Source organism: Myiozetetes cayanensis, unplaced genomic scaffold (genome assembly GCF_022539395.1).
Source record: "Myiozetetes cayanensis isolate MyiCay16 unplaced genomic scaffold, myiCay2020 scf16, whole genome shotgun sequence".
NCBI classification, from domain to species: Eukaryota; Metazoa; Chordata; class Aves; order Passeriformes; family Tyrannidae; genus Myiozetetes; species Myiozetetes cayanensis.
Genome location: NW_026087270.1, coordinates 9,541,885 through 9,557,865, shown reverse-complemented (window position 1 = coordinate 9,557,865; position 15,981 = coordinate 9,541,885). Strand labels below are relative to the sequence as shown.

Sequence of the window (15,981 nt, the reverse complement as noted above, 5' to 3'; positions counted from 1 at the left end):
TGGTGTTGTTCGAGCACTTAAGAACGGGTTTATTCCCGGTGCGCCCCAGTGCTGTCAGTAAAGGACCCCTGCTCGACGCTGCCGAAATTCCCGTGGTGGGGGAATCTTTGCTCCGACCCCGCTCTCTGCGCGCGTGCGCGGGAGCCTCCCAGGGGCGCGTGCGCGGCCGTGTCCCCGCCCGTGTCCTCACAGGGCGCGGGTGGCGGTGCGGGTGGCCGCGTTGTGTTCGCGGGGTGTCACGGGCAGGGAGGGAACCCGCACCTGACCGGCAGCCATGTGGTCAGCCGATGAAATCGCTGGGCTGTGCTACCTCCATTACAGGACGAGACTCCCCAAGCAGGGGAAGCCAGACCCAAAGAGGGAATGGACTTCACTGGCAGCTGTTGTCAAAGTGGAGTCTGCAGCCCAGACTGAGGTTCTCGGTAGTCCAGGGAACCTCCAGGGTAAGAATGAGTTGGGATAGGGGTGGGAGGTGGGGAAGGGGGAGAGGAGGTGGCGGTCCTTGATGCGCTTCCCCCCCCCGCCCCCAAGATGACTTTTAAGAGAAGCATACACCCCTTCCTGTCCCATTTCTATCTCCACCCAAATTCTTTACTCTTTGTGATTGTAAAAGCTTTTACAACTTCTGTCTGGAAAGGGATGGTTATAGTGAAACGCTGTTCTTCCCAGACTAACTAAGAAGGTGAAAGCCTGCATTTGGCTGTTCAGTACGTGTTGAAGGTCTAGGCAGAACCTGAATTCCTAATATAAACACTAAAATGTTTAGCTGCTATTTGAAAGAATTCTAGAAAGCTCTCAGTTTACTCTCCTTTAACAGACTGTCTTACTGCATTTTGCACTTGTGTTTATTCTCCTTTCTCTTACCTGGCACTTCAGTGTTGTCAGGCAGATTGTATCCTGTGTTTATTACTTACGTGTTTGGGGAATGCTCTGCCAGTGTCCACTTGTGCTGCCTGGCACATCAAGCCTGTAATGGCGTTCCTGCCTTGCCATCATAGACTTTTCTTCACACTGGTGCCTCTGCCTCCTGTATTCAGTTCTGCATCTGTTTCTTTTCTGTAAGGTTGCATGGCCTATCTCCCTGTCCATTCCCTTCTACACGATGTTCTGTGTGTTGTCTTACCAGAATGACTGTGTGAGAGCATCACTTCTGGCAATAGTTGGTGATAGTTTGTTCAGTTAATGTTTCTTTTTCAGTAACTAAAGAAGTTGTTGCTATGGGAACTGGAACAAAATGTATTGGCCAGAACAAAATGAGAAAAAATGGTAAGTATGGTGTAAAATTCAAGAACGGACTATCTATGTTACCTTCTCTCTTGCTGGTGTCGTAGAATCAATAAAAATGTACAAGGCATTCTGCTCAGACTTATTCTGGAATGAAGCCAGACCTCACCTTATGAAAGAGAGAGGAGCTTAGACAACCTGAAAGATTGCTGCACTTGCTGGCTTAAAGGTGAATGAACTTTTTGTATGTTGAAATGTTTAGCTTAGGCCTTGAGTCTGCATACTCAAAGACATTATAGCTAAAAGCAAAGCAAAACACAAGCAAAGTAATTGTGCTTTGGTTACCTGACAGTCTAGTTTGGCTGTGGTCTGATGCAAAAGATGCCACTACTGAGTTTGGATAGGGGTGACACCAGGAAGGCACTAACAGGCTTTTTCTCCCTTACTGTATATTCTGAAACTAGGTAGTTTGAAGTGTTTGTACCAAAAGTGTATGGGTTAGATACATGACTGCCCACAACTGCCATTTCTCATTATTTATTGCAGGGCTTTCCTTGCTCTGCCATTTTTATCCTTCATTTGTGTAGGCTCCTTTTGTGGTGATTGGAAATTTAAATATGTTGCAATAACGTAATACCAATGTTAAACCTTCAAATGCTAACAGATCTGGAGAACTGTCCTATGTGAAATTCTGTTTGCTTTGTTTGTCTGCTTTTCAGTCATGATTCATATTCTCACTTGGTTGTTGCTTTAGGAGACATTTTGAATGACAGTCATGCTGAAGTTGTGGCCAAGAGGAGCTTCCAGAGGTGAGGCGTGAAGTTCGTGTGCTGTTACTCAACGCCACTTGAAGTGCTTGAGATACAAATGGTTTTGATCTATTGCTGAAATAGCCATATTTTGCAGCTTCAGATAGGAGAATGTAATGAAACACTGCATTATTTTTTCTGCAGGCAACACTGTTTCCCATTGTTAGCAAGATTTTAGCCTTACTTCAACACTTCTGGTGTTAAAGGTCTCTGTACAAAAGCTTGTTTCTTCTGTGTTCTTGTAGAGCCTCTTTATAAAGAATTAGGGTCTAATTTCATGTGACATCAATGCAGGTCTGATAACTATTGGTCAAGGGTAGAAGTTTTGCTGTTTCCCACATACCAGTCCTCTTGTTTACATGGGATAAGCAGGTTCAAGGAACTGAGGCAGGAGAATAGTAATTCTGCAGAAATGACTACACTTCTTGCAATTCGATACCACCAAACCGAGTCTTACAGGATCAGATGAGTTCCAGTGCTGGTAGAAATGCACACAGTGGAAGGAGAGTACCTTATATACACAATTTGAGGAGATACTTAACTCCACTGAATCCAACTCCTTGAGGTCTGTTATTGAAATTCCAATTATGTGTTTTTGTTTATGGAGTATGTTGGATCCCATCTATCTGTAGAAGAATAACTGATTGGCTTCTCATACACTCCATCAGGAAAGAACAGGCACTAGAGGGCATCTAAGTTTTGTTGTTTTCCCATGCATCAAAAATGAAGTAAATGTTTCATGAAAATTTTCTGCCTAACAGGTACCTTCTCCATCAGATGTGGCTGGCAGCTTCCCATCAGCAGTGCAGTATCTTTAGTCCGGGAACTGAAACTGGAAAATGGAAACTCAAACCAAATATCATATTTGTTTTCTTCTCCAGTCATACCCCATGTGAGTATGCTGGAGTGAACCAATTACCTTGCTCCCACTTTTAGAATCTTTTCTGCCCCTTGTCTTTCTTTGGTCTCTCTTTGGTCTGGAGTGGGAGTGAGGCAGTAATTCATGTTACTGGTATGTGCCTGAAGATGTACTTGACTGGTCCTCTACAGATAGATGTGGCATTTTATCTCACCAGATGAGAGCTCAGTAAATCTGATATACTGCTCATTATATGGTAGAATGTTTCACTTTAAGCAATAATAGCTAGGATTTTCTTTTCCAGAAACTAACATACTCGTTAAAGGTCCTGTCATATTGTGTGGTTGCTTTGCTTTAAACATTCTCCTTGGATTAAAATTCTAATAAAAAATGCTGACATTTACCACAGTTACTAAAAACAACCGAACAAACAATACCCCCCTCAACCCAGTGAAACAAAAAACCCCAAAAAACCCACAAAAAACCTGAAACCAACAAGCAAACCAAAACCAACCAAAAAAAACACCCCCAAAATGACCCCCCCCAACTAAAACCAAACTCCTGAAGAACAACAAGAAAAGCCCCACCAACAAAACAACTCCAGCTCCCCAACTCAGAACTTTTTATGGAATGCAATGAAATTTCTGTCATGGAAAATGCTCTTTTTGTCACCAGGCCTGTCAGACTTGCTTTGCTTGCTTTGAGCTTGTTTCAGTGATACAGATTGAAGTTTTCACCCTTATTTGACAAATTATTCTTTAATTACTCTTTTGAGGTTCACGTTGTTTAGTTAGATCAGACTGGTTTTCCTGTAAGTCTTCAGCACTGGTTGTAGTCTGTCAAATGCCTTTGTTACCTTTTCCTTTACAGATTTTGTTCTAAATTTTGCTTGTTTCTTATGTAGAAAGCAAAACTTGAAACTGAGCATATATTGGCTCAAATTTCAGTGAAATCTGATTTATCACTGCACAGGACAATGTTGTTTTAAAACCACGTTCTTGTAGTTAAATTTTCCTGAGTGCAACTCTGTGAAAGCAACAGTAGTTGTGATACTACTGGTATGACATGTTCCAGTCATGAAATGTGGTTTTGGCTAATTTTATGTTATTTCTTTGGTTCTAGGTGGAGATGCTTCTATTATTCCAATCACTGAACCAGAGAACCAGCTTTCTAAGCCAGTGACTGCAGATGATGCAGCTGGACAATCAGCAGAGTGCAGAAGTAACCACGATCATTTGTGTCCAGAAGATAAAAGGAAAGCAGAGAGCATGGCAAGTAATCGTGCAATCAAGAGAATGAAGACTGGAGATGATGGTTGTTTTTCCACAATCACTGAAGACCTGCCTGTTCAGCAAGAATCCGTAAAACGAGAAGATAACACAAATAAAAAATGCTGTGAATGTTCTGCAGAGGTGCAAACAGCTAATAAGGAGACTGGCTTAGTGAGACCAAAGGTAGTAGATGTTCATAGAACTGGAGCCAAATGTGTGCCTGGAGAGCTGGATGATGCCCGAACACCTGGGCTGGGCTACCACTGTGTGGGATTATTACGAGTGAAGCCAGGTCGTGGAGACAGAACATGCTCTATGTCCTGCAGTGATAAACTGGCTCGCTGGAATGTGTTAGGGTGCCAAGGAGCTCTTCTCATGCATTTCCTGCAGCATCCGGTGTATCTGTCAGCAGTTATAGTGGGGAAGTGTCCGTATAGCCAAGAAGCCATGCAGAGAGCAATCATCGAAAGGTAAGCGCTCTCCTTTGGAAATCAGATGGCGTGTGTGGATACAGTGAATTTGGAAAGACAGCATGTGCCACACAAATATCAGAACTTCAGAAAGCTTTTGACACTGCATCTTGTAAGGTCCTCATAGAGAACCTGTTAAACTACGAGCTGGATGAGCAGACATGTGGATTGAAATCTGAGTGGCTGAGCCCAGAGTCATTCAGACTCAGAGCCAGAGAGTAGTGATCACTGGGCAAAGTGTAGCTGAAGGTGTAAGTAGCCATGTACCCCAGGGTCAGTACTAGATCCAGTCCTGTTTAATATCTTCATTAATCATCTGGATGATGGTGCAGAGGATATGCCCAGCAAGTTTGCTGAAGACTCAAAATGGAGAGGAGTGGCTGATACGCCAGGGCATTGTGCTGCCATCCAGAGGGACCTCAACAGGCTGGAGAAAGGTAGGAACATCATGAAGTTCAGCAAGGGAAAGTGCAGCTTCCTGCATCTATACATGCTTGGGGCTGCCCAGATGGAAAGAAGCTGCACACAAAAGGATTAGGGTGTCCAGCTAGACCTGAAGTTGAAACCCTTTTTTACTGTGAGTGTGATGGAGCACTGGCAGATGTTGCCCAGAGAGGTTGTGGTGTCTCCCATCTTGGAGTTACTCAAAATTATCTGGACACTCCTGAGCAGCAGGCTGTAGGTGGCTTTGCTGGAGATGGGGCGGTTGGACCAGATGACTTACAAGAGGTCTCTTCCAACCTCAGGTGTTCTCTGATTTACTGAAATGTTCAGGACTAGCATGTGACAGCTTGCACTGGTCCACTGGAAGAAGACAGGGTTGTGTTACACTGGAAAGGCAAAGCTTATATGCATTTCCGTGGTGGTAAAAATTTGTCTGCTGCTTTAGTCTGAATTACATCCAAGATTCAATCTCTGTCCCTGCTGTCAGGAGTAGAGCTCTCCTAACACAACCTGTCACCTCAGGGAAATTTACGTGGAAGTGCAGTGCTGCTAAATGAGGAAAGTCATCTGTTGTGCCCTGGCTCGCTTTCTCCTCAGATCCTTGAACTGATGAAAACTATCTCAGCAATGAAAGGATAGGAAGTGGATGTTTTTCTTACTTGGGAGGCTAAAGGAGTCCAACAAAGGCATCTGCAAGTAGTAAAGAGTAAATGGATCTGGACAGAGTAGAGAGAAAGGAGAGCAAGAAAGAAACCAGGGAGCTGAACCATTTTCTTGAAGAGGCAGTTACTAGACCAGTTCATATGAAAGGTTTAACTTTGTTTAGTAACTCCTTTTGTCCATAGCCCTGCGTCCTTCAAGGATGATTTTAAGAGAGGTCATAGTCTGTTAATGGGGAAACTCTAACTACCTATCCAGTGGAGCTCTCTGTATAATCCTTTCCTTCCTCTGTAACTCATGTGACAAGAATTTGCCTAGCCTCATTATTCTTCAATTGCAAAGTCTATTCTTAGACTGCACTTTTTCAGACTACTGCATCTGACAAGACATCAGTCTTAATTTGTTCCTGCTCTATGTAAATATTATGGTGATTAAACACATATCCTTTTTTTGTCATATGCTAATCTCATTCAGTATGCAACGGTGATTTAAGATAACAAAGATGAGATTACACATGGAACTGCAAGTATATTTTGTGTCTATTTTGGCTTTGATTATGAACCTTTAGGCTCATTAAAAAATTGCTAATGTAATGTGATTGACTATGTAAGTGCTTAATTATTATTATTATTTTTCTTTGTGATTGCAGGAGTATATTGCAGCTTTTATCCTGCGTACTAGCTTTTAATAGACCTTTTAAAAAATCAATTCACTGTAGTTTTTCTAGAATGGTCAAGGTCATAATAAACTAATCTGGCTTGTTTTTGTTTTTTTCAACAAATACTTTTTGTTGAAGGGAAAAATGCCTCCAAACCTCATTGTCTCTCCTTTATAACTCATGTTGAATTCAGTTTTAATGAAAAAAGGAACATATTTTAGATGAAGGAAACTTACACCAAATGGGCTTGTTTGGGAAGAGCAGACTGAAAATCATTTGCATTTTTTTGGGTTTACTTTAGGTGTAAGCACATCTCATCTTTACCAGATGGTTTTCTGGCTCAGGAAGTTAAGCTGCTGCAGTCGGATCTTCGATTCGAACACAGTCGTGAGGCAGTTCAGGAAGGTCAAACTAACAGCAAAACAAAACTTGTTCCTTGTAGTGCAGGTGAGTTAACTTGGGCCAGTTGCATAACTGAGTGCAAAAGTCCAAATAGAAATGAGGTGGTTTGGATTGTTTGGAACAGAACGTCATTCAGTGCCAGTGCCAGAGGCAAAGTATGAACAGCAGGAAATTAATTTCAGGTCATAACTTAATTGCTAATAATTAATATTGTTCAGCTCGGTCTCTAGTTTCCTGTAGGGAGTTTTCAAACTGAATAAACACTTGGTTGATGACATTAAGAATTTATAATTTAAACACAGACAGAAAATGACCAGGGAAAACGAAAGTTCTCAGGGCACGAAGAAAACAAAAATATCAAAAGACTTCTTGTTTCAGTTAGTTTTGCATTCTCCTTGGTAATGAAAAGAAGACTTACCATGCTGAGTTATGCTTGTAATTGCTCCAGAAATCTGAACGAAGAAAGAATACAGAGTAGTATCGTGTAAAGGTTTAATTGATAGAGATTTTGGACATGGCATGTTTTGTCATGGTGATGAATGAATATGCAAGTCTCGTTGTGATTTAGCAACATGGTCTCATTTGGGGAAAAAAATGGAGCTGCCACTCTGTGTATGTTAAAGCAGTTTCTTTAAACTTGGACATGCCTGCCTTCTGCTGTCTGAAGCAAAACTGGAAGTTTTTCTATTACAATAGAGCTGATGATAAAATAGAATGGAAACAAAGGGTTCCTTAATGGAATTCAGATTCGTTAAATTGTAGTTATTTATAAGTTCCAGGAAGGAAACTCTTTTGATTTTCTGAGATAGGAAACAAAATTCATCATTGAAAAATAGTGCCAATTCAGTTATCAAAAAAGATCTGAAACAAACTGTGACTAAATTCAGTGTATGTCTGTCTTTCTGTACACTTTTCAGGTCATTCTGTTAAATGAATGATGCTTTATCACAGGGTTTTTTGCACATATGAATTATTCTGGGTTGATTCTTTTCTTGAAGGAGTGAAAATCAGAATAAACTCTAAATTCTGGGCTGTTACCCTGAGCATTGAAATATGCTCGATAGGAACATTTCAGCTGGTATTTTTAAAAAAGAAAAACATGTTCTAATATTTTGAAGTTTGAGATAATTGTGAAGAAGTGAAAGAATAGAAGGTGTTCTCATTTTTAAGTGACTTTGTATCTGCTTGTCATAATCTCATGTCCTCTGAGCAGCTGAGTTTTAGATACTCTACATGTGGAGGGTTTAATACCAATTGTATATATGTAATGTTATTTCATGCTACACAAGATTGTAATTTAGTGGAGTGATACAGAATTGTACTTCAATCACAGTGCAGGTACAATTGACACTTAGTGGAGTCTGACAGTTGCAGTTGAATCATAACCAGTCTTTGAGAGTCTTGGATGGCAAGATGGTCTTTAGAGTTAATGAACATGCAGCTGTTTTGCCCGTTAGGAACACAGAGAAATGGGAGAACTTAGGGAACAGAAGTTGTCTTGTGGCAGTAGAAGTTAAAGGACCTGATGTGCAGGGGCAGATGGGACATGCCACGTTCTGCCAACACTGCTGATGCTTTGCTGGTTACTTATAAATTGTAATGTGTCCTATGCAGAGTTTCAGCATTATGAAGTTTACAGTCTAAGATGATTACAAAGTTCCTAAAATTGGGGTAAAGGATAAGGTTGTTGCCATTTTCTACCTCTTTCAGCAAACTGTTTTTGTCTACTAGCTAATAATATTTTTCAAGTAAAGTCCACAGATGTTTGATGTACATCAGTTATCAAATATAGAACTACTTACACAATAAAATAATAGCAAACAATAAATTAATAAGGAAAACACTGAATGACTGGTGCAAGTAGCTTAGGGGAGTATTCACTGCCTGATGTGAAAATAAGCCATCTGACTTGGAAATTTCTTCATGCTTTGTCCAGACAGGATGTGCAAAAGAAAGTAGAATCCCCCTAAGAAAGGGAGAATTACAAAGCTGGAGGCCAGATATTTAGAGGCACGCATTCTTAAAGGATCTAATTAACATGAAAGCTCTCTATGTGTGTGTATGCGTGTTTTAATTTTTTTAAAAAATTAAATGAAGTTTACCTGTTCTTTTAGGTCCTGAAATTTTGGCCCTAGAGAACCATGGTCCTCTTTCTAGTCTGAGTTATTTTGGGAAGCAGCATGTGAACACATAGGAACTGCTAGGTTCTGCTTTTGTGATAAGAGCATCTCCCTTGTTCTTAATCCTTTCTCCTACAGCTATCAGTTGGAGTGCAGTCCCTGAGGACCCTCTGGATGTCACCTCAAATGGCTTCCGCCAGGGAACAACAAAGAAGGGGATTGGGAGCCATCAGAGCAGGTGTGAGAACGTTGTAATACCCAGACACACGTTTTATTTGTTAGCATACATGTCTCTGTCAGCTCATGTGATGTGTGGAGTGTTGTCAGAGTAGAGGGAAGTCTGGGGAATGGGAAAAAGGAGGGAAGGTAGGGAGCAGGGAAAACGGGAGAGTCACTGTGTAAGGGAGAGAGGGGAGTTGCAATAAAAAAGTTAAATGAGAGTTAACAAGTTTATCCTGGTTCTTTGTCATTGCTGAGAGCATTGTAGATAATGGCAGTTGACTATGATAAATTTTTATGAAAAGGATATTTACTGGTGAAGTTAGAATTTTTGCTTTATGGTTTTTTTGGGGTTGATGACTAGGAAGGAAATGTGTATGTTGCAGGTTCACTTTTTACAGATTTCTTTTTCTGTAAGAGCCAAGCCAGCTGAACTGGGTGTATGATTGTTAGAAGTGTTACTTTGAAATATGACTTTCTACCTTAAAGTTTGAAAATGTATTGAAATGCTTGCAGCACATTCCTAACATGAAACATGTAACCTTTCCAACTGTGGTCTTGGCACTGTGCTCTTTAAAACATCTCCTAATCTTCTATCAACAGGTGATGCTTAAAAAAACAGTTACGTATTTTTCTTGTGGTTGAGAACAATTACTTGTAACATCTGAAGACAAATTTCTCCATCTCTGTGTTATCTTCAGTTTAGGTGAGGTGACCAAAATTATCAGTGAGCTGTGGAAATTCAGCTTGAGAGTTAGGGTTCGTGTATTAGTTGTTGGCTGCTTCTACTACCAGTTTATCAATGGTCATATTGTTCATTTTTTCCAGACTTTCTGGGAGAATGACAATAATCCTGAGTAGTGAATAACATAATAAGGGGAGCCTAGACAATTCTTGTGGAGAATTTCTTCACATGCCTGGAAGTTGCACATTCTGAGCTTCTTGAGGTTAGGCCTGACTTGACTAAAGTTCATACTGGTATATCCTAGTATTTTCAAATTTTCCGTGTAAAGAAGAGGAATTTTGTGCTTTGTGACCAGTCTTGGTGTTCGGGGTGTTGCTGACATGGGTGACCTGGGTGACTTGGTGTGTGTTTTGAGACAGCCTTTGTATGCACTGTAGAATAGTAGTTTTCAACATGTGGTGTGTAATGTATTCCAGAAGACGTGTGAAAGATCAAACAAACCAACCAACCCCTTTTTCTCAGGAGGCTTAAATTTGTTACATAGCATTTGTGTATCAGCTCTAAAACTTGAGAGCCATCTGCTAGCTGCCAGTTAGCACAGAAGTGTTAGAACTTAATTAGTGTTGAGAGATCCTCCTCTCAATATGTGCTCGAAATTCACTAAAACATTCAGAAGTTATTAGAGTCTACAAGACTGTGATTACAAACATCTTGTTTCCTTAGGAAATCAGGATTAAAAAAAAAGTCAAGGAACAAGTAAACTATTTACACTTTGATGATAAACAGTCACAAAAGGAACTTTTATAATGAAAATAAGAAATTTACAGCCTTGTAGGGGGTGGTGGTGGTTAATAATAAACATGATAAGTATTTCTATGTTCTTTTTTCTCTCAAGGAATCTCACAGTGATTGCCAGAGAGTGAGGTTTTTTCCCCTTCAATATGCTAGATAACACTAAATATCAAGGAAGGTAAAGCTGACTGACCAAAAGGAATTTGTAGGTAAATGTCTGGTATGTGCTTTTGTTAATGCTTAATTAACTACATCACCAAAGACTACAATATGAACCTTTGACAGATTAAGTTGAAGATTAAATTGTAGAGTGTCTTTGCATGTCCTGGTCACCAGTGGGGTTCAACAGGGCTTCATTTTAGGGTCAGTGCTTTTCAGCATCTTCATAAACGACTTGGACACAGGACTTGAAGGTACACTGAGTTTGCCAATGATACTAAACTGGGAGGAGCTGTCGAGTCCCTGGAAGGACGAGAGGCCCTGCAGAGACCTCAACAAATTAGAGGGCTGGGCAATCACCAACCATTATGAAGTTTGAAAAAGAAAACTCCTGGTTTCTGCACCTGGGATGGGGCAACCCTGGATGTACATACAGACTGGGGAATGAGAGGCTGGAGAGCAGTGCTCTGTAGAAAGGGACCTGGGGGTCCTGGTCAATGGCAAGCTGGATATGAGTCAGCAGTGCCCTGGCAGCCAGGAGGGCCATCCATGTCCTGGGGGGCATCACGCAAAGCATCGCTGGCCAGGTGAGGGGGGATTGTCCTGCTCTGCTCTGCTCTGCACTGGGGTGGCCTCACCTTGAGTATTGTGGCAGTTTTGAGCACCAGAAAATAAGAAGAATATAAAGCTAATAATGTCCAGAGAAGGGGCCATCAAGATAATGAAGGGTCTGGAGGAGAAGCCTTATGAGGAGCAGCTGAGATGACTTAATTTGTTCAGCCTGGAGAAGAGGAGACTGAGGGGAGAACTCATCGCAGTTACAACTTCCTCAGGAGGAGACGTGGAGGAGCAGACACTGATCTCTGCTCTTCACGGGGAGGTAAACTTCTGATTTATTTTTTCTATCAGGATTTCTAATTATTTTTTTCTTTTTATATGTATCAGATCCAAGATCTGTAAAGTGGAACTCTTCCATAAATTCCAAAAGCTGGTGACAAGTATTTCACAAGAGGATCTACCAGACACTCTCCGGTAAAGACATTATTATTGCATTTAGAAGAGTGAGCTTATCTTAATGAAACCAAAGAACACTGTGATGATACTAGAATCTGCTCATGAATCTTCCTTCAGATAAGTTTATTGTTGAAATTTGATACTTGAAAAATGTGAAAAGAGACACAAGATGAGGCAGTAGTATCTTTTTTTTGAAAACATGGCTATTAGATCAGCTGCCTGCCCTTGGTGGTGTTCAAACCCCGCATCCGAAAATTGTGGGGTTCTTGATATCTAGTTGGTGTTTAGTAATTCTATCAAATGCCATTTCTTTGTTTCACAAGAAGGAAGAGTTTCAGTAAAACCATTTTTTTTTAAGTCTAGGCTAAAATCTTTTCTTGGTGTATGGTGGAATAAGAGCTAATAAGGTGAGATAGTGTGTAGGGCTCTTTGTGCAATGCATGTGTTACATAGGTGGAGACTTTCTGGAAGGAACAGAAGGAAGCTTTTGTGCAAAGAGGCCATACTTGGAATTTTCCTTTACATTATTAGAAACAAGTTTGGTTTATCAAACTGGAGTCAATTACTTGCAGTAATCATCCAGTCTGCCTTAGCATTATGTGCATTATGTATTTGTTGGCATTCCAGCCCAAACAGCTGCCATAAAGTAAGGCATATTTTCACGTACACAGAAACTTCTCTCTTTGGCTTAGAGATTCTGAGAGAGGTAGAAGGTTCCAAATTCATTGCCATGGAAGGTTTATTTTATTTAGACTTATTTCCAGGTATGATTTCACCAGCTCTAGGGTGCAGGTACACCAACTCTTGAGCTAATTTAACTGCTTGTAGCTGCTGATAGGGATGGTCCCACAGCAGTCTCTGCTGCTACTGGCTGTTTTTCCTGCTTTCTCCCTTGTATCAACAGCACTTCTCCAATCCCATAGTGAGTCAGTTCAACTAGCTAATGTGGATGAAAACAATTTTCTTGGTTTCTGTGTTTTCTCTTGGACTTATGAGCTGAATTGGCTCATGGAAAGTTAAAAGAGGAAGTAGGAGGTGTGTGGCTGTAAGCAGGGGAGACAGGCCCTTTCAGCCTTTCATGGTACCAACACAGTAGATGCAGTGAAATTAGCCAAAGTGCACCCCAGATCATTAATTGATAGATCTTGCTTGCTTTTGAATTTTGTTAAATTAAAAATCCTGTAGAAGTGTCTCATAACTATTTCAAAGTTCTGATGTCAGCATGAGATGCTTTCAACTTGTTCTAAAGTAGAGCTACACTTTCTTCTTAAATCAGTTTTAAATATAAAATTATTATTATTATAATAAAATATAATATTATTATAAAATATACTATTACTAGCTTCTTTTGGGTAGGAGTTTGTCCTCACTTGTTTAGCCATCATAATTTCCTCAGAACAGGTTGTGAACTGGTGCGTTGTTGGGTAGGTGACTCATTGTTCTGATCATGTGCTGCTTACATAAAGTCACTTCACCTCAGGGCTTTTCTAGACTCAAGTGGCTTTGCCATTTCCTTTGACTTTTTTGTCCTCTGCTGTTTTTCTGTCTGGACTACTCCTAACAAAGTCCAGCTGATTCACAGATGTGACGCCGTTTTTAGGCTGCACAAACTCTACATATACAGTAGAGGTGCCAGCTCACCAGTCAGCTTGTGCAGCTGATTCATTTTTTAACTGGTTCTGTTCCACTGGGGAAGACTCATTCTGTAATAATTTCAAATTTGCTGAATAGCTTGTTTTGTAGTTGCAGGGTGTATTAGGACAAGGATCATTCTTCACTTAACCCTTCCTTCCAACTTAACTGTTGTCCACTGTTAGGCCTAGGAACCAGGGAAGTTAAAGTTTTATACTGATTCTGATGTTTTGTTTTCTTCTTTTGTGTATCTAAAGCTGCTTCTCCTGCTTCTTTTGTCTTCCTTTCTTCTTCATTCTTTGCTTCTGTCCAGAGGATCAGTGTGGGCACTGTTAAATTGGAACAGATTGAGAGCCTACTGTGGCCAGAACTTTGCTGGCTCTCCTAGAAGGCAAGCTTAGCTAAGATGTTCAGCATCATTCAGCCATTGGTTTTTTTTAGGATTTAAGTTATTTGCTTTCAGCTGAGACTAAGAAGGAGGTGGTGTTTGGCTGGCATGCACTACTTCTTCACCAAGAACCAGATAATGCTGTATTAGGTTGTCCCATTCTTCCTTCCTTTCTGGTAATTTCTATGATCTGCCTTCTGTGCCTTACTTCAATTCTCAATCATCTCTCTATCTAGACTAACTAAAATGTTGTTTCTTTATTACCTCTTACCTCCACCTGCCAAGCTTCATTCTTTTCAGTTGACTCCCTCTCATGTTAGAGTTTTGAAATAACTGGTGCATAAATCCATCTTTTTTTTTTTTTTCCCTTTTCATGTTTTCTGTTTTCAGTGTTCAGGGAATGATGACACATAGGTGGACAGTGTTGTGTCATTGCTAATCTGAAATGTTATGTGAAATCCTCTGCGGTATTGTTTGCAGTTTGCTCAGTAGTAACAGGGCAAAGGAGTTTTTTTGCATAATTAGGTTTTTTCCCCCCTCTTAGAAAAAACATGCCCTATTCATCATCTGAGGAAGTGAAAGCCTTCTGTTGTTGTACAGTGACACCCACCATACAGAGTCACCAGGCATTGCTATTTGAACAAGGTGTGTCTGGCTGTGTGACCCTTTGAATCTAAAGGAGACTTTGTAAAATAAACCTACCCTTTCTTGCTGGGCTTGTTAAATGGATGACTAATCCTCTTTTCTCTTAAATTGTAGTCAGGAGCCATCACAATTAAGATTTTACTATTATTCCTCCTTCCTGTTCAGTCTGCAGTATGGATGATTCCAGTTCCAGTGGCACATAATTGATGAGGGGGTGGGCTGTTGTACAGAGGAGTGCAAGGACTTTGAGATGGCTCCGTAGGCTGAAGTATAAAATGTTCACTTGGGCTTCATGTTTAAGAGTTTTTGCCTGAAACAAAAGGTGACTACTAAGTATTTGCTGCTGGAGTGACTGAGGGTGATTGTAAGGAAGTGTTGGCCTAATGAAAGTGACTGTCACTGGGGGCACTGATGGTGCAGTTTCACTGCTGTTCTCCAGTTAAAAACAATCACAATACAACACAAACACATGTGGAATTTTGTTGCAATTTTCTAGTCCCTTTTCAGTTTTCTTTTAAAGTTTGTACATTAAATAATTCCTGCAGTGGTCCTACCACTGCATAGAGGCCTTTGGGACAGTTAGGCCCTCTGATCTAAGAAAGTCTTTTATATATTTTACATTACAGATGTTTGTTAGGTCTTTGCCAGATTGAAGAGGCTGTTATTAAGTGGCATTTTCTGCCCGTGATTAGCCATCATAATTATCTCACAATTTGATTTTTTTTTTTCTATTACACTGTGTGATTCAGTTTTCCACGTCTCAGGTGACACTGGAAAGCTCATTTTCCAATTTTTCAGTAACGTTTTGAAATCTGGTCTCCCGAGATAGAACCCAGCAGTGCAGTAATAATCTTCCAGATGCTACAGAACCCCGTGTTATTGTTCACACTTGCTCTGTTTGAGTGGAACTCACTTATTGAGGTGGCTCACTCTGGGACTTTGATCTGTATCTTCTTCACAGCTCGTGTCAGTTACAAAGTTTGCCTGCAATGACTGCCTTTTATCTGCAGCATTGAAGAAGATACTAATATAAGCAGCTAAAGTCTGGTTTCCTTGGCCCCTTATATTATGGATTCACAACAGATTTTTATATACTGAAGATCTGTGAGCTTTTGTCCTCTTAGACGTGATTCATTAATTTTTGTATGAGTAATATTTTGGTCCATTCCTTGTGCTTATGTGCGTATATTTCACGTGCAATGTGTCTGCAATCTTGAAAGTACGTTATGGGTTAAACATAAAAGTTTGAAACTGAGTATGGGGTTAAAGGTAGGATTTGTTACCTGAGAAGGAAGCATTGCTGCAGTGTATTGCTTTTCTTTGCAGGCTGCGTGTTTTATGAGCCCATTCCTGCTCAGCCTTGCATGTAGCTGAGCGTGTGAATGTTTTCAAGCGTAACGGTGATTTGCGTAAGGCTTTTTTGTGTTACCTTACAGAGTGAAGTCTGTGGACCATTTCTCATGTCTGTGGCACACAGCCATCAGAATCCCTGTCTCTCCCTTGCACAGCAGTGTAGGGGCAAGATTGAAA

General features: G+C 40.6%; 1 protein-coding gene across 2 annotated transcripts in view; it reads left to right on the top strand.

Annotated features, from left to right (window-relative positions):
- The first annotated feature begins 198 nt into the window (after positions 1-198).
- Positions 199-15,981, top strand: part of ADAT1 (adenosine deaminase tRNA specific 1) — a 26,569-nt gene continuing 10,786 nt past the window's right edge. The window contains exons 1-8 of one of the 2 annotated variants that reach the window (XM_050311127.1): positions 199-443; positions 1,198-1,266; positions 1,979-2,033; positions 2,795-2,925; positions 4,015-4,633; positions 6,697-6,842; positions 9,056-9,155; positions 11,718-11,804. In XM_050311127.1, the coding sequence (XP_050167084.1) occupies positions 275-443; positions 1,198-1,266; positions 1,979-2,033; positions 2,795-2,925; positions 4,015-4,633; positions 6,697-6,842; positions 9,056-9,155; positions 11,718-11,804 (1,376 nt within the window). In that variant the 5' untranslated portion in view covers positions 199-274. Of the gene's footprint in view, positions 444-1,197; positions 1,267-1,978; positions 2,034-2,794; positions 2,926-4,014; positions 4,634-6,696; positions 6,843-9,055; positions 9,156-9,739; positions 11,161-11,717; positions 11,805-15,981 lie in introns of those variants that run through there. The other variant, XM_050311128.1, reaches the window with a different exon arrangement.